Source organism: Antechinus flavipes, chromosome 5 (assembly GCF_016432865.1).
Source record: "Antechinus flavipes isolate AdamAnt ecotype Samford, QLD, Australia chromosome 5, AdamAnt_v2, whole genome shotgun sequence".
Classification (NCBI taxonomy): domain Eukaryota; kingdom Metazoa; phylum Chordata; class Mammalia; order Dasyuromorphia; family Dasyuridae; genus Antechinus; species Antechinus flavipes.
Genome location: NC_067402.1, coordinates 141,558,691 through 141,579,573, shown reverse-complemented (window position 1 = coordinate 141,579,573; position 20,883 = coordinate 141,558,691). Strand labels below are relative to the sequence as shown.

Sequence of the window (20,883 nt, the reverse complement as noted above, 5' to 3'; positions counted from 1 at the left end):
TAAGCTTTTTTCTTAACTTCAACTTTGTTTACACCTTTATTTCTTTCTTGTAACATCTCTTATTCTCTCCCACATGGAATCTTTTAAAATTGCATCAATTCTAGTATTTCTGTGAGAGAATTCATAGCCATAGGTCTATGAAATTAGTCATCTAAATTTGGCATCTCCCCCAATGTTAGCTGATTTTCTGCATGTGATGGGGGTTAGTGACAGTGGCTCACATTTCTATAGTGCTTTAAAGTTTATAATATGGTTTTCTTATGCCATTATAATATGCTAAAGGTAAGGCATTTTTCTACTCTACACATGGAGAATTGAAGGCAGATGAAGTGACTAACGGTGATACCACAAGTCAGTACCTATACAAATGACCAATCCAAGTCATTTGACTCCAAAACCCAGTAGTTTCCCCCGCTAAATTGTATTGCCTTTTAATATTTGGCCCATTGAGTGGGAAAAAAAATTATTCTGCAGTTTCTTAGTACCAAAAGTAACTACTAATCAGCTGCCACTAACTGGCAGACCAATATAGCGGCAGCATCCCCTGCTTCCAAACAACCCTCAGAGCCATCATCAGGGAAGGCAATTCTAGTGCAGATGGGGACCAGTTATCCCCACCAACTGCTGTCCCACCCCCTTCCCAAGGAAAACCAACCTAACAGAAGTAGCAAAGTCTTTGGGGGAGGAGAGAAGAAGCAACAGGTGCCCAACAAATCAAACTGTCACCCCCACCTTGGAGGCAGCAGGACTCTGAACTCAAGAATGCTTCAAAATTACCGCCTGCTCTGTCGCTGTACCCTAAGGACTATGGGCTCTTTCTATTTGTCTTGCATCTAAAACCCTCCCATGTGTGTTTCTCCCTCATTTAAATGTGAGCTCTTTGAGAGCTGATCCTGCTTACTTTTCTCTTTGTATATTCCTAGTGCTTAATACAGTGCTTTGTACACAATAAGCACTTAATGCTTTTCATTCAATCATTCATTCATTCCTAGTTTTAGAGAATTGGGAAAATTGTAATCTCTGAGGGTGAACCTAGGAAAACTACTGTTATCAGATCAAGTGGATTAAAAAGTGACAAGAGGAACTAAAATTCATGTTCCATGTAATTTTGGTTTACAAAATTAGTGCTGATGTCTTATAGCTGCACTGATTACTTGATTTCCCTAGAGATGGTGGTTCCCAGGATAATTGGATGACAGTTTTCTTTTGTAAGTCTGCCACCCTCCATCAATTTAAAAGACATGTTAATTCATTCTTCCTTTGAAAATCTCTTTAAAGAATTCTGATCATTTATTATTTTTAATTTCTGAGTAACATCTCCAGTTGAATTAGCCATTTCCTTTTTACTTATCTCTAAATTAAAATTTTAAGGTTTTTTTAGCCCTTTTTAGTAACTAAATTAATTTAAAAATTGGGAACAAAAATTAGGAATGTGTACCTAAATGGTTGAGAATTACTTGAGAAAAAACATACCTTTGTGATTTTACTACTGTTGTATTTACTATAGAAAGAAGACCAAATAAGCTTAAATAGCAGCAAGAACATTGGATTTAGAATATAAGAACTTCACTCTGTTCTGCTTTCACCACTTACTGCCTTTGTGGGTGTGGGTAAATTATTTCACCCACCTTTTATTTCCTCATTTGTAAAATGACCTCAGGTCATCCAGGTCTTTAACTACTTCTAGTCAGTAACTTTTAATTTTGTGCAAAGTGTGCCTAAATCTCAGTTGCAGAATGAACTCCAGTGTTAACAGGTCAATGTCTTCTAGGAATCTTTCAGAAGCTTTTTTCTCATGAAATCTTTTTTGAAAAAAAAATTACAATTAAAGGAACTTTGGAGATAGGCCACAAAGGTTTCCCCACCCCACCCCACCCTTTTTTTTTTTTTTTTTTTTTAAAGCGTTTAAAGGTATTCATCATAACAAACAAACCAAGCTTCTGTGCACCTGAAAGAACTTTAAAAAGCAAAGCTATATTTTAAGGTTTAGGTTTATAAATTACAGAATTCAAAGCAGTTGTGTAAATGTATTATTATAAAGCTGTATAAATTACAGGATCCAAAGCAGTTGTGTAAATACATTGTAAAAACCCTTACACACAAGGCAGTGACTTGGATTAGAATCCAATCAGCACTATATAAATACAAATATATATGTACATAATTATTTCCTTTTTTTGTCAGATAAATCTATAATATAAAAAATTAAGAGTATATCATTCTATGATAGACATGTGAAAAATATACTGTTAGAACAATCTTGTTCCAAAGATTGAAACAATTCCATGTAGTAAAAATATCCTTCATACAGTGTATGAACTTATTGTGATTCTCTGGATATAAAGTTGTTCTTCTATACTGGACAGTCTGCTAAAAATCTCCCTGAATTTTAATTATAATTTTGTTTCCACGGGTACCTGAAAGAAAGAAAGGCTTATTTTAATATAAAACATGTTGAATTTGAATAGTTTTCACTATTGAACATTGTACTTATGTTTACAGCAGGGCTAGACATCCCAATTTCATCAGGATCATTAATAAATGTCTGCAACATTTTTTATTCTTTCTAAATATCTAGTCCCAACCACATGCCTCTGTTGTTGGTTGGTTAGTTTGAGGGAAAGGTCATAGATTGTAAGGGAGATATTTATGCAGGAGGAGACAATCCATCCCCAGGTAGTGTAGCCTTTGCCTCTCTTGGGGTTGAAGAGGAAGGTGTGTTCTATGGCAATAAATCTGGGTATAGTAATGTCACATGCCACTGGAAGACCCCTCCTTGGTGCTCTGGGATGAAGCACTGTTTATGCTAGTTCTGACAATGTTGGTTGTATCTGCCTTATGTCAGTTACTTACATTTATCAAAGGATTTGTAATCAATACAATATGTAATGATTTTTTTCTTTTTAACTCTTGGCTTTTGAAGAATATCACATAAAACCCTTGTAAGTTTCCACCTGTAATGTGGAACTTTTATTTTTAAATGATTGAAGTTTTCATTTATCCTGAACATATCTCTTTGAGAAAGCCTGGGAGGGTGGTTGTGCTAATATTTTGACTCCTTTTTCAAAGATGGGGAGGTTGCTTTGAATATTTGTAAGACCTCAGAGTTTCTGAAGCCTGTTGAGTGTTCAGTCTCCTGGAATTCTGAAGCCTTAGAAGTTTCAGATGAACCTCATATCCGTTTAAATTTGATGACAATTCAGAAGCCAGCCACCATGGGGAGCAATTTCAAGTTCTTCCTTAATTTCAGTTTCATAAGACCTATTTCCTAAACTTGCTGACTTAAAGAAAATCTTAAAATTTATTGCTATTGATTTTTTTGTCATCATTTTGGAATATGGTTTCTCCTTCTACTTCTGCCCAGTGAATTATCCCTTGCAAAGTGAAAAAAAAAAAAAAAAAGCAGAAAAACCATTTCAGCAAAACTAAACATCAAATGAATATGATGGTATATAAAATGTTCCACACATAGTCCTGCCTAAACTTCTTAATAATCTTAGTTCTCCACATACTCTACAAAGTTCCATTTTCTTATTGAACTCTGCAATAGAGCAAGTGATCTGGGTTTAAGTCCAAGCTCCATCTTTAAATGGAGCTCCAATTCTTCAGTTTCCTTATCTTTAGAGTGGATATAGTAACACCTGCCTTATTTGTTAGGAATGTTATAAGACTACAGTAAGATAATACTTGGCAAGCCCTTTGAAAAATGATATATAAATGATACATATTATAACTTGAAATTCAGTGACATTATTTTCAATTTGCTTTGGAATGAATTGGTTTTAGTGTCTACCATAGCTCCCTGTAGGTTGTAGGTTAAAAATTTACACATATCATTTTGTCCTCATAGTAATCCTGTGAGTTAATATTGTCATTTAACAGATGAAGAAACAGAGGTACAGAAAAATTAAATGACTTGCCTAGAGTCACACAGCAAAATTTGACTTTGAGGCAGAGTTTTATCTCTGAGCTTCCTGATTCGGAGTTCAGTGACCCATCCCCTCTGCAACATTGCCTTCTCATGTTTTAAGAGTGAAGCACAAATCCAAAGGACTTGTTTTTTGTTTTCTTTAGTGCATTTCTGCTTCTGAATTCCCGAAGTTTGTAGTAAAAGATAAACCATGCTCCCTAAAACTACTTCATGTGGGAATTATCTGTCAATTCTTTGGCAGATGAACCTTACCTGGCAGTCCCTATTGCGTAGTCCTCCGTTTGTGTTTATGGTAAAATCAACTTTCATTTCTTTCTCCTGAGATAAAAAGAAGTTCTAGGTTATAAGACCTACATTTCCCCTTATTTTAAAATACACAATTTTAAAGAATGGTCAAATTTAATTCCTGGATACTATTGCAACCTTTTAAATGAAAGTTGTTAGGGACTGTAACCTACCTGACCGTGGTTGAACTTGGAAATAATGTCGTTCTTTTTCATCCAAATATGCAAAATGGCATCATGAATTGTCAGGAAAAATATTGAGCTCTGGACTTCATGGTCAAAAAAGGTACACCGTTCAAGTTTTTCTACAAAATCATCTGATAAGAAACAAAATGAAAATGTATAAGAAAAACACGAGTTTGAACGCAAAGTCTTTTTATTAAGATGGCTTTAGATGTATTTGAAAATAACTCTCTTGTCACTGATATCAGCTGAAGTTTTGGGGCTTTGCTAATGTTATGGCAATAATGACAACTTCTATTATCTAAGATTTTATGGCTTACAAAGTTCTTTTCTCGCATCCACCTTGTGCTGTAGATAGTCTGTATTATTATTGCCATTTTACAAATTAGGAAAACAGCATTTGATAGACGAGGATAAATGATTTATCCACAGTATTATCACTGATAAAGGTCATAGCAGACTCCAGACTCCTCTCCAGAATCCCTATCCCAAAGTACAAAATGCTTTTCCATTTCACCATATTGCTAGCTAGACTCCAAACTGGTAGCCTACTATTACAATAGCTGCTTTCATGGGCACATTTGTTTAATCCTCTTATTCATATGACAGTAAAGATGAAGTTATAAGAAGAGTTTTAATTTCATAACTGAAATAAATTATTTTGTGCAGCAGATGCTACTTGAATGGGTTTTAATACTGGATTTTGCTTTTGGCTTGTATTTTTGGTTTAGTTGAAAGGGCAAAACACATTCTACTTGTTTGACACTACAGTAGGATTCTTTGCTGCCTCCCTACTTTTATCTGTAGCTGCAACAATCTCATTTGATCGCCTTATAGCCCCATTTCTTCCAAGGCTGGAGTAAGTTAGGAGCCAAATCCATTGTTTGGCATTTGACTCCCTGTCTTGGGAGGGGTTTGTTTTTGTAAGCATGGTAATTGCATGCCCTGATCAATTAGTAGCATATGGAATGGGATTACTAATTACAGTGAAAACTTTAGCATTATGGTGAGAGGTTGCATTCCCCTTAAGACTTCTGTCAGACTTGGCTAAAGTCAAAGAGAGTGTTGTTTTTGCATGTTAGTCTATTTTATCTTCTAAATTAGGTCTCAAATTAGAAAACTGTACTTAGGGACTTATGAGATACAATTAAGATATTCATTGATTTATTTAATAAGCATTTATTGAGTACCTGTTGTATGCAGAGCAGTATGCTAGCCAGGGAACATGGAAAATTTAAAGAAAATTCACTTCCCTGTCCTCAAGGAACTTATAATTGAATAGTAAGAGTGATAACAGGATTGAATCAGAGGCCAGCACACTTTGGGGCAAGTATTACCTTTGTCCTTTCAAAAGAAGGGATACATTCTACTCTTGGGAAGGGACAATGCCAGTGATAATGCTCACCTTAAAGAACCAAGCCCACCAGCTCTGAGGTTTATGGGTATTATAATGATATTTTACAAGAGTTATTGTCTTTGCCTTTTCCCAGTAGAAAACATCTTTGATGTTAGAGTTGAGAGTTTGAGGTCATAGCAACCCAAAGGAAAAATTCATAGGAGCAAGACCTGCTTTTGCAACTAGGGAATTCTCAGAATTTATGTCTGAAATTCGTGTACTTAATTAGATAATAAACTATTATAAATTTTATATTCATGTTCTGAAGAATAGCCATCCAGCCTTGAAGTCAGGAGGACCTGAGTTCAAATCTGACCTCAGACACTTAACACTTCCTAGCTGTGTGACCCTGGGCAAGTCCCAATTGCTTCAACAACAACAACAACAACAACAACAACAAAAAGAATAGCCTCTGATTTCTGTCCACATAGTAGGCTTGCTTTAAAATACTAAATAATGATTTAAAAAATAACAATAAAAAATTAAATTAAACGATTATTTTAAAGAATTTCAACTTCTACATCTATTGTTATTTATGAACATTTTCATTATTATCTATGGTCCTTTGAAATCCTTTTTTTTTTAAGTTATGCTGTTATTTTTTTTTTAAAAAACATAGGATAAATTTTCCTTAATGATTTTTGTAGGACCAGCTGTTATTTAGGCCCTTCTGATTTTCTTCCCATGAGGATGGCACATATTTCTTTTGAATTGTGTTCAGAATAGGCAGTACAAACAATTAGATGAAGGGTGAAAAAAAGAAAGACAACTTACCATCAGTCCCAACAATATACACATCCACATTGATCCTGAGAAATTCTTGCAAAATCTGTGAAACAGAAAATAATTTGATGTCAGAGACAAAGAAAACAATGGTGATTCTACTTTTTGGGAGATATACTGCTAGAAGAAATTTTGAATAGTGAATGTAGCTAAATTGGTAGGTAATAGCCAGGGGACCAATTTCCAGGCTGGGGAGAGGGAAAATGGGTAATGGGAAAAAGTGTTTCTGTTTAATTATAAGACACTAAAAATAGTGTCTAGTTTGTAGGTATAAGATATGGAAAAATTTCAAATTAATTTTCTTTTTTAAATAAATTTTTTTAAAAATAGGCAGCTCATCAAAGATTTGCATATTAATTAAAAGCAAGTAGAGACCTACAAAAAAAATTCAGTAGCTTATGAAATTTTCACCATCCCTGTCCATGAAATTTGATTAGTACCATCAAATGTAATTATTTCTGTTCTTAATGTCATTTTCTTCAAGTCTAAAATGAGAAGCTGTTGGAATGACAGGATGGCCTCTGAGATTCCTAAATTAATTCAACAATTCTAGTTGCATTTAACACATTTTTGCAAACCTCCAAGTATTATATAAATATCAGCTGTAATCACTACTCCAGTCTTAAACATTTATATCTTCTTTCATCCTTAGGCTGAGAGGTCTTACTAACAATTGCAATAAAATATACATCCAGCCATGACTAGGATGCTCTCCAAAATGTTTTTTTTTTTCCTTACTCTGGTTATGCATCATTCATTGCATTATTATCATTAACAGAATGACAAACCTCTTGGTATGGGGTACCATTCTCTAGGTGTGAGAAATATTAAAAATATAAACATGACCTAAGGATAAGCCCAAACAAACATTAACCTTATGTGGAAGGTAAAATTGAATGAATCCAAATCTATTGATACTCTATATAAGTCTGACTCTCATAAACACAAGATGGGTTGAAAACTCACAAAAAGGAAGAACTTGTAACATTTTCTTTGATCCTAGATATAATTTAAGCTATTTGTGTTGCCTCTGTAGTGCTAAGAGACACTTAAAGGAAAATATATCTCAGAATCTGAGATGAGTCCCTACAATGCAGGCTCAAGCAATACAAACTACAGAACAAAAAAAGCCACAGTTTCACAGAGCCTCACCAAGCCTTCTCTACTTGCAGTAGCATTTAGTACAGTAGGAATGACTAGGATATTTTTACCTGTGATCATGACAGTTAAAGGTTGGGAATTGGAGCTTGTTGATCTTTACCCTGGGGGGGCTGAACAGTAGGTGAAGATGTGGAAGTCTCCTGAGATAATGGGCAAGAAGCAAGGATAGGGGTCTCTGGAGGATGGAGATATACATATTTATTTAACTTTTTAAAGGTTACCAGGTATCTATCCTTCAACAACCAGGGGAGGTTTAAGTATTTTCACTTCATTTTAGAGATAAGGAGACTGAGGCCTAGAGAAAAAAATTGTTTGTCCAGTGTAAATGTCCCACTTTGGTCCTATGTTGGCCCTTACTGGGCAGTTAGGTGGTATAGTGGATAGAGTGCTGGACTTGGAGTTAAAAAAAAGCCCATCTTTCTGTGTGCAAGTGGTCTCTGATACTCACTAGTTGTATGACTCTGTTTCCCTTAATTTCCTCATTTGTGAAATGAGCTGGAGAAGGAAATGTCAAGCCATGTCAAGTATCTTTGCCAAGAAAACCCTAAATGGGATCACTGAAAAAACAACTGAACAGGGTCATTTACTCAACTACAGTGTACTTGGCAACATTCCTTGTTAAGATCTTTACTTGGTTACTTGTCCCTTTAAAATTAAAGAGAAAATCAATAGACCTGTGATTTCAGTGAACTATAGGAAACTCCTTTGGGAGGAAACTTCATTCACTAATGCAAATTAGTAACTTCTCTCCAATTTCTAGAGAACTGAAAAGTTTAAGTGGTTTGCCAGGGTCACAACCAAGATAAATCATAGGCAAGACTTTCCAGGGCAACTCTAGCCCATTATTCTATTCTGCTTTTCTCAAAATTATGTTGTTCAGTAGTGTCCAAGTCTTCATGATCCACCCACCCTTTTTTTTTTTTTTTTTTTTTGGCAAAAACTGGAATGGATTGCCATTTTCTTCTCCAGCTCATTTCACAGATTAGAAAACTGAAACAAATTAGCTGTTCAGTCAATGTGTGAGATAAATATGAACTCAGGACTCAATATGAACTCAATCTTCCCGATCCCAGTCCCAGCACCACCTAGCTACCCATTCTCAAAATCATATACACTCAAAAGAAGGCTACCCTAGAGGAGAAAGAGAGAGGAATCATTTGTTCATTTACCAAATGTTCTCATCCTATGATGTTTCTCTTTTTAAAATCAATAAAAACAATTTTGGATCATCCTTCCTGGCAAAAAAAGTTTATATCTATACCTATGACTTAGCTTTATTATATGTTAAAAATATATCATATATTTGTGTATACACACGCAGAGAGTCAGTTTTGCTATTTTAGTCAATGAAATTCATACATTAAGGGACATTTAGAGCATAAATCAAATTTCAAGTTTGCTTCTGCTTTATTTCTTTGAGGACTAAGAGAATGTAGAAAATGGCATCACTTCACAATAACTTACAAACTACAACTTTGTGATATTCACTTCCATAGACAATATTCAGGTCTTTATCAAGGCAAAGTGCCATATTTATAGTATGTTTCTTCTGTTTTAGTAGGAGCTATATGGGCAAAAAAGGGCTGAGATTCCCCTACCTCCTTCATCCTTCTGCCACAGCCTTGTGCAGCTTGGGATATAGGTCTAGCTGTAGTCTTAGCCACAATCTATTGAGGTATTTATATGTTTCTTTAGCATTTAATATACAATTTTATATACCACTAGTGTTGTTACTCAAACTCTGTTTTCCCCATAAATTTTGTGGGTTTTTTTATGGTGCAATTTTTTAATATTTTTTTTTGGGGGAATATATATCCCAAATAGGTAGATGGGAAAGAACAAGAAAGAAATATTTAAATTACCGATTTAAGGCCCCTCATCGAAGAAGTATCAACAAATGATACAGCTGAAAAGTCAAGAATGAGACTGTGGATGTTGATTTTGGGAACTTCGATGTTGAGAGGAAGGTCTGAGTTCCAATCTATCTGAAAGGGTAGATCTGTAGTCTGGATAGGCTGATCCAATTCTTCTATGTGGTTGTTATCTAGCTCATCATCAGAGTCTTTGAAGCCATCAGCAGTATATATAAATCCTTTCTGCAGGGTGAAAAGGCAAAATAAATAAATAATATATACATACATATGTACATACAATCACTTGCTCTGTTTTTCTCATCTGGGATCAAGAAAAAAAAAATTAGGCTAATAGTAGTTTGCCAGTCAACAAGCACATATTAAATGCCAAATGCTGAATGAGGAACAATGCCATACAAAGACAAAAATAAAACAATCCTAGCTTATGGTCTTGAGAAAGGAGATAACATACATATATGAGTACCAACAAATTATATGCAAAATAGAAGCAAAATAATTTGGGAGAGTCAAGATGAGCAACTGGGAGGAACTGAGAAAAGCTGCATGTATACTGATACTCAAGCTGAATTTTGAAGAATGGTAGGGATTGTAAGAGAATGAGGTGAAGAAGGAGGGCATAGATATTTGAGGAGAAAAAAAGAAAATATGTGCTGGTCTGTGACCCTTTTTAGGATTTTCTTGCAAAGATAGTGGAGTGCTTTGCCATTTCCTTTTCCAGCTCATTTGAGGATGAGGAAATAGAGGGAAACAGAGTTAAATAATTTGCCCAGGATCACACAGCTAATAGTGTCTGAGGCCATCTGGTTGAAGATGGGTCTTCCTGATTCCAAATCCAGTACTCTATTCATTGTCCACTTAGCTGCTTGATATTAGGAGGACTGAAGTTCTAATCTTGCCATTGGTATCAGCTTGGGAATACGCAGGTTAGTGGCGCTAAAATCTTGAAACCTATCCACTAAGCTTTCAGCTAAAACATACAGTTCTACATATGACAAAGAAACTTACAGGTGTGATTTGCAATTGTCCCTTCTTCTCCAACTTTTTGATTTTCTTCAGGGCTTTGTTGCGCTTTCGCAAAATTCTAGCTGGATTAAAACCGACCTGAAAAATATATTATTGGATTACATACCTGCCAACATATATTGTGTTCCTCATGTTAGTCATTTATAAATACTTTCATTTCAGTGGGGTTGAAGGATAAGGACAGGTAATCAGGACAGTGCCAAATTATATGTTTTTAAATGGTTCTTAAGAAGACTGAATACTATACTGGAACAAAGCAATAGTTTATTCAGTTTGGTATTCTGGCTCAAACAGTAACCTGACATTTTAGTAATCTGTGCCCTCTTCTATCTACAAATTTATCTAATCCTCTCTTGCACCTATTTATTGTAATAGCCTGTGGAACTATCAAAACGCTGATTTCCATATATTTCATCTGTAAAATGAGGGAGTTGTACAAAGTAATTTCCAAGATTTCTTCTAGCTTCACATTCCACAATCCTACTTAAATTAAATAGTACTTTCATTCATCCTAAACAGATTGCCTTTAGACTTCAAGGGGTGCTGCTTAATCCTGGTAATTTTAAATTCACTACCAGAAAGTAGATTACTAGGTGCAGAGGGTTGGACATTATAACTAGATAGTACCTCATTTTGACCGTAGCAATTCACTAAATTGTCTACTAAGATACAAAGGGATTGGGGCTTTCATTGGAGTGGGGGGAGAAAAAAAGAACAAATTACTTAACAATGAAATGTTGATCAATTAGCTTTTATTACTTTAGGTTTCTTGTTTCTTATATGGTTATATTACAGATATGTGTATATAAGATATATATATAATATAGATATATTATAGACATGTGTATAGATATAGACATGTACATATCTATGCATATGTGTGTATATGTATGTATGTGTCTATAACTATAGCCTCATCTGAATCGACAAAACCAGTATTCAGGCAACTTTTCTCAGAGTTATAGTCATAAACATCTATCTTCATTGACCCTCTGACTTCTTCTTCCTCTCAATACTTAAATTGAGATATAAGGATAGATGATCCTTATGTTGACTTCTTTGGGGGAGGGTCAATGGGAATGCTTCCCCAGGTATGTTGTTACACCTGATTCATGTTCTATGGCTATAATGTTTAGTTTTAGATGGAATCTAAGAAGGTTCCTCATAGAAGGGACCTTAAAGTTCATCATGATTAGAGCAGAACTCAGCAAGATTAGTCTGTGCTGCCTAGTGCCCACTGTTCTTCATCTGTGACTATAAAACAAAATGATGGTGATGGTGGGAGATTCCTAGAGTTATCATTGTGCTTCCTTTCACTTCTCAAATTTGAGTCTTACCTGTTCTATCTTCAGTCCTATACCCTTCACATTACAATCACTTAATATATATTGTCATTAAGACAAGTAGCAGGGCTGTATTCTAATATGCAATACCTCTTTGTTGTTTTGGGATCACTTACTTTTGGAATTTGCTTGGGTTCCACAAGGAATTGGCTAGGGAGATGGCAACAAAATCCAGAATGACAAAACCATACATAACACTGTTTGTTATGGAACAGCATAAGATAGTTCCATCATGAACCCCATCAAAAGCCTTCCCCTCTCCCCCACCGAAGAACCAAAAGGATCTTTTAATAAGGTCTTCTTGCTTAAGAAGCAGTCTCACAACATGGATCTTGGGGACAATGATGTCGCAAAGCTTCAAAATGTTAGAATCTACTGTGTCTGTATTGGAATCTACCACTCATTTTGTTAAGGAAGAGAATGATTTTTTTTCTGGAATTTAGAAGAATAATGAGAGATATACATAAGGATGTTTTAAAAATACACTAAAACTTACAGCATCAATAAGTTTTCTCTTGAAGAAACTAATATTTGCAAAATAGATAGGAGATGGACATTTGAAAATCTTCACTCCTTCTGGCTCATAAATCTAAATGAGAGAAACATGATGTTAGTTTCTGAATATAACTTGTAGGGAAAGAAGCACAAGTCAACATCAAAAATACATCAAGCAAAACCAAAATTTCTTACATCAGGGTAATCTTTTTTGTTCTTGTAGACGTTGCTTCTTCCAACATTGGCCAATGTGCTACATTTAGGGCTATAAAGAAATGAGCATAAAAAAATAATATGACATATTAAATCTAGGTCTGTGGCATAAAATTTTAAATATTTTAATGCCTTATTACAAAAGGCCCTTTTTCTTATTATTTTTAAAAAGCTTTTTATTTTCAAAACATATGCAGAGATAATTTTTCAACATTGACCCTTGCATAGCCTTGTATTTCAGAGTTTCCCCTCCTTCCCTCCACCCCCTCCCCTAGATGGCAAGCAATCCAATATATGTGATACATGTTAATATGTATGTTAAATCTAATATGTATAAACACATTTATATAATTCTTTTGTTGCAGAATAAAAATCAGATCAAAAATTCCTTTTTTGAAAATAAGAAAATAAAATGCAAACATTTTTCTTCTTTAGAGAGATAACATAGTGTAGTGGAAAGAGTGCTACAGTCAGGTGGAACCAGGATTCAGCTTCTGACTCTGATCCTTCCTAGTTGATAAATCATTTCAACTCTCTAAGCCTCAGTTTCTTCAACTGTAATACAGAGAAAATGATATTTTTTGTACCTCTCTCACAGTTGTTCTAGTTTTTTTTCTTTTTTTTTAATTCTTGAAGAGGACTAAAATGACAAAACGATGTTAGAGTCAAGTTAGTGTGTCTGACTGTGACTGATCAGACCAATACAATCTTGGAATGCTTTGCCACAGATCAGGGGACAAATTGTTTCTATGAACATTTGGGATAGATACTCCAACTTTGTGCATCTCATATTTCTTTTGAGATAGTTCAATTCTGCTTTGCTCATAGAGCACAGCACCTTCTCTGGTGAGGAGCAAATGAGCTAATATATTGGATCTGTATAAAACTCAGTTATTACTGTTATTTTGAGTTCTATCATGCTTAACACAGTACTTTTTCTTAGTTTTAAATTTGGGTTGATAGCATTATGCTATAGTGGAAGGAAGATCAGAAGATCTGGCTTCAGATCTTACCTCTTCTTCCTACCTTTGAGACCTTAGAATGTAAGTCGATGGCTTCTCTAAGGTCCCTCCCAGCTATCATCCTATGGATCTTACGTGTTCTAAGAAGTCCAGCTTCCATACCCACGATATACTAGCAGCAATTCCCAAGGTTGTTGCAAGGATCAGTTGTATCTAACTTCATGACCCAGCTGAAGTTTTACTGGCAAAGATACTAGAGTGATTTGCTATTTCCTTCTCCAGCTAATTTTACAGATGAAGAAACTGAGGCAGACACAGCTAAGTGACTTGCTCAGGTCACACAGATTTGAATTCCTAAAGATGAGTTTTCCTGCTTCAGGGCCAGTACTGTAGCACTATGGCACCACTTAGCTGGCCCTGTGAGGAAAGTGCTCATCACATAAGGAAGCATTATACTAATCAATCAACAAGCATTCATTAAGCAACTACTATGATACCAGGAACTGTGCTAGGTGCTGAAAATATAAAAACAAAAGTGGAACAGTCCTTATCCTCAAAGGGCTTCCATTCAATTAGAAGCCTTCTATCTATAAATGTAAGCAGTTATTCCAGTTGTTACCTTGCAAATAAGAGGCATCTAATAAATATTTAATGAAGAAATTTTAGGTTTGTGAATATTTAAATGCAGATATATGTATCTATTATGGATATATCGCTTTACCTTTTTCAGTGTTATTATTTTTTATTTTATTTTATTTTATTTTTTTATTATAGTTTTTTATTTACAAGTTATATGCATAGGTAATTTTTCAGCATTGACAGTTGCAAATCCTTTTGTTCCAACTTTTTCCCTCCTTCCTCCCACTCCCTCCCCCAGAGGGCAGGTTGATCAATACATGTTAAATATGTTAAAGTATAAGTTAAATACAATATAAGTATACATGTCCAAACAGTTATTTTGCTGTACAAAAAGAGTCAGACTTTGAAATAGTGTACAATTAGTCTGTGAAGGAAATCAAAAATGCAGGTGGACAAAAATAGAGGGATTGGGAATTCTATGTAGTGGTTCATAGTCATCTCCCAGAGTTCTTTCTCTGGGTGTAGCTGGTTCTATTCATTACTGCTCTATTGGAACGGATTTGGTTCATCTCATTGTTGAAGAGGATCACGTCCATCAGAATTGATCATCATATACTATTGTTGTTGAAGTAGATATATCGCTTTTCTATAACTTTAAACATGATGCTACCATACTCTGTGATAGAGCTGTAATGGTTCCTAAAGATTATTATTATATTATATAAAGTATATTAGGACTGGAAGGAAAGCCTTTCAGAAATCCTTTAATTCAACCATCTGGTTGTATGCAGAAATGATATAAATTCCAAGGAAAACAATTGTTTTCTTTGTTAAAATCTCTCCAGTATTAGGAGTCATAATCTAACCCTGTAACTTATTCTAATGTTCAACAAGCCTTAGACTATCCTATAAGGCAGTTATCTTTATGATAATTATTTATTTGGACCTATTAATGTATCTAAAAAAGGAGCTATTGGTGAGGAAATAGCAATCATTCTGAAATTTGTTTTCTTCTTTTTCTGAAATAATTGGGGTTAAGTGACTTGCCCAGGGACACACAGGTAGGAAATATTAAGTGTCTAAGGCTGGATTTGAACTCGGGTCCTCCTGACTTTAGGGCCGCTTCTCTATTTACTGTGCCACATAGCTGCCCCAAATTATAGTCTTAACAAAGGACATTCAAAGATTATATGATTTATCCAGAGTCATATAGTCAGTATGTTTCTGAAGCAGAATTTGGAGCCCAGGTCTTTCTGATTCAAAGGTTCACTCTCTTTCTACTTGTCTTCAACCTATCACTGTTAAACAGGTTAGAAGTTTTATATGATATGTTTGGAATAGTGGCAAAGTTCCAAGTAGACATGGAGTGGCACTTAATCTGAGGGGAAAAATGTGAAGGTCTATCTTATTTTTACAGATATTTCTGTCCATCAAACTCTACCTTCTTCCTTCATGAAAAATGACAAATCTATTCTGATTTAGGCTAGTCAAAGCCTGAAAGGATTCATGATCAGTGTGCCAAATATTTACTCACAATTGAGTCCGGAACACAATGGTGAGGAGCTGGAATGAAATACCAGCTGCTAATCCCAAACCAAGTCCCAGAATAATAGCAGCCAGGAAAGTAAAAATCCAAATTAACTGAAAAAAAGAATAACATACAAACCATGCATTAAAAGAGTGATAAAACTCCATCAGACAGTGTTAAGAAAGAGAACAAATGCCATTACTTCTCATTTTGTCAAGTCAACAAATACTAAACCATATGCTATTTTTAAAACTTTTGCTTTGTTTTAAGTTATAAGAATTTCATTGTTGTCAAGTTGTAAAATGACTCAACCATTTTGGAAAGTAATTTGGAACTATATCCAAAGGGCTCTAAAACTTGATCCAGCAGTGTTACTACTGGGTTTGTTTCCCAAAGATCAAAACAGAGGGAAAAGGATCCACATTTGTAAAAATTTTTGTAGCAGCCCTTTTTATAGTGGCAAGGAACTGGAAATTGAGTGGATATCTATCAACTGGAGAACTGCTCAATAAGTTATATTGTATGAATGTAATGGAATATTATTGTTCTATGAGAAATGATGTGAAGGCTGATTTCAGAAAAGCCTGAAGAAACTTACATGAACTGATGTTGAGTGAAGTGAGCAGAACCAAGAACACATTGTACACAATAACAAGAAGATTATGGGATGATCAACTGTGAGGGACTTGGCTTTTCTCAATAATGAGGGGGTTTCCAGGGTAATTCCAATAGACTTGGAATGGAAAATGCCATCCATATCCAGAGAAAGAACTATTGAAGCATAGTAATTTCACTTTTTGTTTGTTTCTTCTGGTTTTTTTTTTTTTTTTTTTTTGCTCTTTTGGTCTGATTTTTCTTGTACAATATGACAAACATGGAAATATATTTAAAAGAAATGTACATATTTGATCTATATCAGATTGCTTGTTGTCTTGGGGAGTAAGTGAGGAAGGAAGTGAAAAAAATTTGGAATAGAAGATCTTACAAAGATGAGTATTGAAAGTTATCTTTAATTTATTTGGAAATAGAATACTATTGAAAAAATTATAAGCATTTATTTTCCCTCCCCATTTCCTTTGAAAAAGAGAAAAACAAAGCCTTGAAACAAACATTGCATAGTCAGGCAAAATAAATTCATCTATTGGCCTTCTGAAGCACATAATATGTGAGATGCACCATTTTTATGCTACTTGTTCTAATAGGAAGGAGAAAGAATTTTTGCATAAAATACTCAATAAAGTAGGATTTTAATTATATATCTAAGGGTAATACAGTATCTCTTTATAGGAATTTAAACAAATTACCTCTATGATCAAAAGAAAACCTGAAGGATCTGAGTTAAAGAGATTCTTTTCATCTGATTCAATCCTCTCAAAGCTATAAAAAGGATGGGGCTGAAATTTTTCAAGGGTGCTAAAATTTAGAGGTCATTATTAATGCTTAAAGTAATTAAAATAGGAATTTATCAGAGGGCACAGGTACTTCTTCCTGTTAGCATCCTAAGTAGTTCTTCCTTGGTCTGTTTCCCTCTGGATAGTGATCTTCCAATTTATAACCTCATAATTTATGGGACTCTCTCGCTATGGAGACTGTTCCTTTCCATTTCCACATTTGAAGCTGAGTTTTATGCTGCTGGCCTTTGGTACAAAAACTGTTTTAGTTCTGAGGGTGGAGCCAAGATGATGGAGTAGAGAAAACATTCAGCGGACTTCTCCTAACATTCCCCTCTGAACAATCTTAAAATGACTCCCCAAGTTGAATTCTGGAGCAACAGAGCCAACAAAAGATCAAAGTAAGCTTAAGATAACTTAGGAAGTCAGAGAGATCTGTGACATGGGGTTAGAACTGTCCTGGAGCCCACATGGACAGAACACCAGGGGTGGGACTATGGGTAGCAACAGAAACAGCAGCAGTTTTAGGACCTCTCAAGCCAGTGACAGTCAGGGGGCCAAGCAACTGATTAGAAAAAGATTATAGGGAACTCCTGTGCTAGCTAGTGCTAGGCACAGGACCAGATGCTATTTTAGTAATCCATTGACTATATCCACTTCTGAGTCATTGGTCAGGAGGGAGCAGGATCCCTGAGGACCTGTGTTCCATCTGGAGCCATGAAATCAGGTGACCTGAGGAACAGTATTATTTTGGACCCCAAGAAAACAGGAATCCAGTGGAACATCATTAATTACAATCCCAAGGAATCAGGGGCCCTTCCTTAGCAAGGAACAGAATATGACCAGGAGAGCAGTGATCCCACTCTGCTTGGAAGCACTGAGTACTTTCAAACCCATAGAATAAGCAATGAAAACAGTAGCATGGAAAAAACCTAAAGATGAGACAATCTACACACCCTTCTTCCCCAGACAGAATCTAACTTTAACATAAAGTTTTGAATCAAGAAATAGGTAGAAAAACAAGTAATCAACAATAACACTAACAAAAATATTGATGATAAATTACTATGATGACAAGACACAAATTCAGAAGATAATGAAGTCACAACAACTACAAGGAAAACCTCAAAGAAAAATGTGAATTGGACACAAGTTCAATAAGAATTCCTGGATGGACTAAAAATGATTTTAAAAATCAAATAGTAGTGGTAGAGGGTCAGATGATTAAATAAGGTAAAGAAAGGAGAACAGGGGAAGAAAATTATGAAAAGACAATTAACAGCTTGGTAAAAGAAGCAAAAAAAAAAAAAAAAAAAAAAAAGAAGACAAGAAAACAGAAAAGAAAAACAAAATTGGCCAAATGGGAAAAGAAGTACAAAAGCTCACTGATGAAAATAATTTCTAAAAAAAAAGTTCAACTACTGGAATTTGCCATACTAATGACTTTATGTACCATCAAGAAACTACAACAACAAAAGTAAAAAAAAAGAAAATAGAAGAAAATGTAAAATATCTCATTGGAAAAACAACTAACCTGGAAAGTAGATCAAGGAGAGATAATTTAACAATTATTAGGCTTCCTGAATGCTATGATCAAAGAAAGAATCTAGACACCATATTTCAAGAAATTATCAAAGAAAACTGCCCTGTTAACTTTGAATCAGAGAGTAAAATAGAAATGGAAAGAATCAAAAGATCATGACCTGAAAGAAATCTCTGAAAAACACTCAAGAATATTATCGATAAATTCTAGAGATACAAAGTCAAAGAGAAAATATTTCAAGCAACCAAAAAGAAACTATTCAAATAATTGGGATACAACATTTAGCATCTATCACTTTAAAGGAGCAGAGGGTTTGGAATATGACATTCCAGAAGGCAAAAGAGCTGGGATTAACACTGAGAATAACCTACTCAGCAAAATTAAGTATAGTCCTTCAAGAGAAAATGGATATTTAATGAAATAAAAGACTTTCAAGCATTCCTGATTAAAGAGCCAGAGTTGAAAAGAAAATTTGGTTTTCAAATATGAAGCATAGAGAATAGCATGAAGCAAGAGAAGCATAGAAAGGTAAACAAAAAACAGAAATCATAAGGGATTCAATAAAGTTAAATTGCTTACATTCCTGTATGGGAAGTTGATTTGTGTAACTCCTAAGAACTTTAGCAAAGTTATATGATTGAAAACAACTCATATAAATCATCAGTACTTCCATATACTGCCAACAAAACTCAACTAGAAAAGATATAAAGAGAAATACCTTTTAAAATAACCACAGACAATATAAAATACTTGACTCTACCTCCAAAGACAAATCCGTAGACTATATGAATAAAATACTTTTCACACAAATAAAGACAGATCTAAACAATTGGTAAAAAAATACATTCATGGGTAGGCCAAATCAATATAACACAAGTGACAATTCTACCTAAATTCATTTATTTATTCAATCAAACTACCAAAATGTATTTTGTAGAATTAGAAAAAATAGTAACAAAATTCTTCTACAAGAACAAAGAGTCAAGAATATCAAGGAAATTGGTGAGAAAAAAAAAGCAACAGGAAGGAAAGCAGCCTAGCACTGCTAGATTTCAAACTATATTACTAACTAGTAATCATCAAAAGAATGTCATAGTGGTTAAGAAATAGAATGGTAGAATATATTAGTTCATAATATGCAGTAGTAAGTTATCATAATCTAGTGTTTGATAAATTCAAGAATCCAAGGTTTGGGGATAATAACTCAATATTTGAAAAAAAAAACTGTTAGGAAAAATGGAAAGAAGTTTGATAGAAACTATACATAGAGTAACATGTCACACCATATACAATGATGAGGTCAAAATGGATAAATAATTTAGATACAAGAGGTAATAACAATAATCACAATCTATAACATATAACCATATGACATTGTATCTTTTGTAATATCAATCATATTAATATATAATATCCTTAATTATGATAATAAATGATTTAGATATAAAGGGGCATAAATAAATTAGAGGAATATGGGAAAATATCTGTGAGATCTATGGATAAGGAAAGAGTGTATCACCAAACAAGAGATAGCAAGGATCATGGAAAGTAAAATCTATAATTTGGATTAGATGAAATAAAATTTTTTCATAAACAAAAAGAATATAGTCAAAAGTAGAAGGAAAACAAAAATGGGAAAAACTTTGCAGCAGGTTTCTTTCATAAAAGACTTCATTTCTCAAACATATAGAGAACTGAGACAAATTCATAAAAATAAGAGCCATTCTTCAGTAAATATATGTTCAAAGGATATAAACAGGCAGTTTTTAGAAGAAGAAACCAAATTTATCAATAGTTACATGAAAAAATATATTCTAAATCACTATCGATTTAGAGAAATGCAAATTAAAACAACTCTGAAATTCCACCTCCTGCTATTAGATTGACTAAAATGACAGTAAAGGAAAATGACAAATATTATAAGTGATATGGAAAAACTGGCACACTGATGCACTCTGGTGGAGCTGTGAACTAGTCTAACTATTCTGGAGAACAATTTGCAAATATGCCCAATGGCTATAAAACTGTGCATACCATTTGACCCTGTAATATCACTACAAGGTCTGTACCCTGAAGAAATCAAAGGAAAGGGAAAATGATTTATTTATACAAATATATACTTTTGGAAGCTCTTTTTGCATTATCAAAGAATGAGAAATTGAGGGGATGCTCATCAATTGGGAAATGGCTGAAC

At 34.3% G+C, this 20,883-nt stretch overlaps 1 protein-coding gene across 1 annotated transcript in view; it reads right to left on the bottom strand.

Annotated features, from left to right (window-relative positions):
- Window positions 1-1,954: 1,954 nt before the first annotated feature.
- The window catches only part of SLC26A3 (solute carrier family 26 member 3), a 55,589-nt gene continuing 36,660 nt past the window's right edge, over window positions 1,955-20,883 (bottom strand). Inside the window, exons 13-21 of the mRNA XM_052001590.1 lie at window positions 15,762-15,868; window positions 12,669-12,738; window positions 12,475-12,567; window positions 10,618-10,713; window positions 9,601-9,834; window positions 6,569-6,623; window positions 4,390-4,532; window positions 4,184-4,249; window positions 1,955-2,417 (exon numbers count right to left, since the gene is read on the bottom strand). Of these exons, the coding sequence (XP_051857550.1) occupies window positions 2,394-2,417; window positions 4,184-4,249; window positions 4,390-4,532; window positions 6,569-6,623; window positions 9,601-9,834; window positions 10,618-10,713; window positions 12,475-12,567; window positions 12,669-12,738; window positions 15,762-15,868 (888 nt within the window). The 3' untranslated portion in view covers window positions 1,955-2,393. The remainder of the gene's footprint in view (window positions 2,418-4,183; window positions 4,250-4,389; window positions 4,533-6,568; window positions 6,624-9,600; window positions 9,835-10,617; window positions 10,714-12,474; window positions 12,568-12,668; window positions 12,739-15,761; window positions 15,869-20,883) is intronic.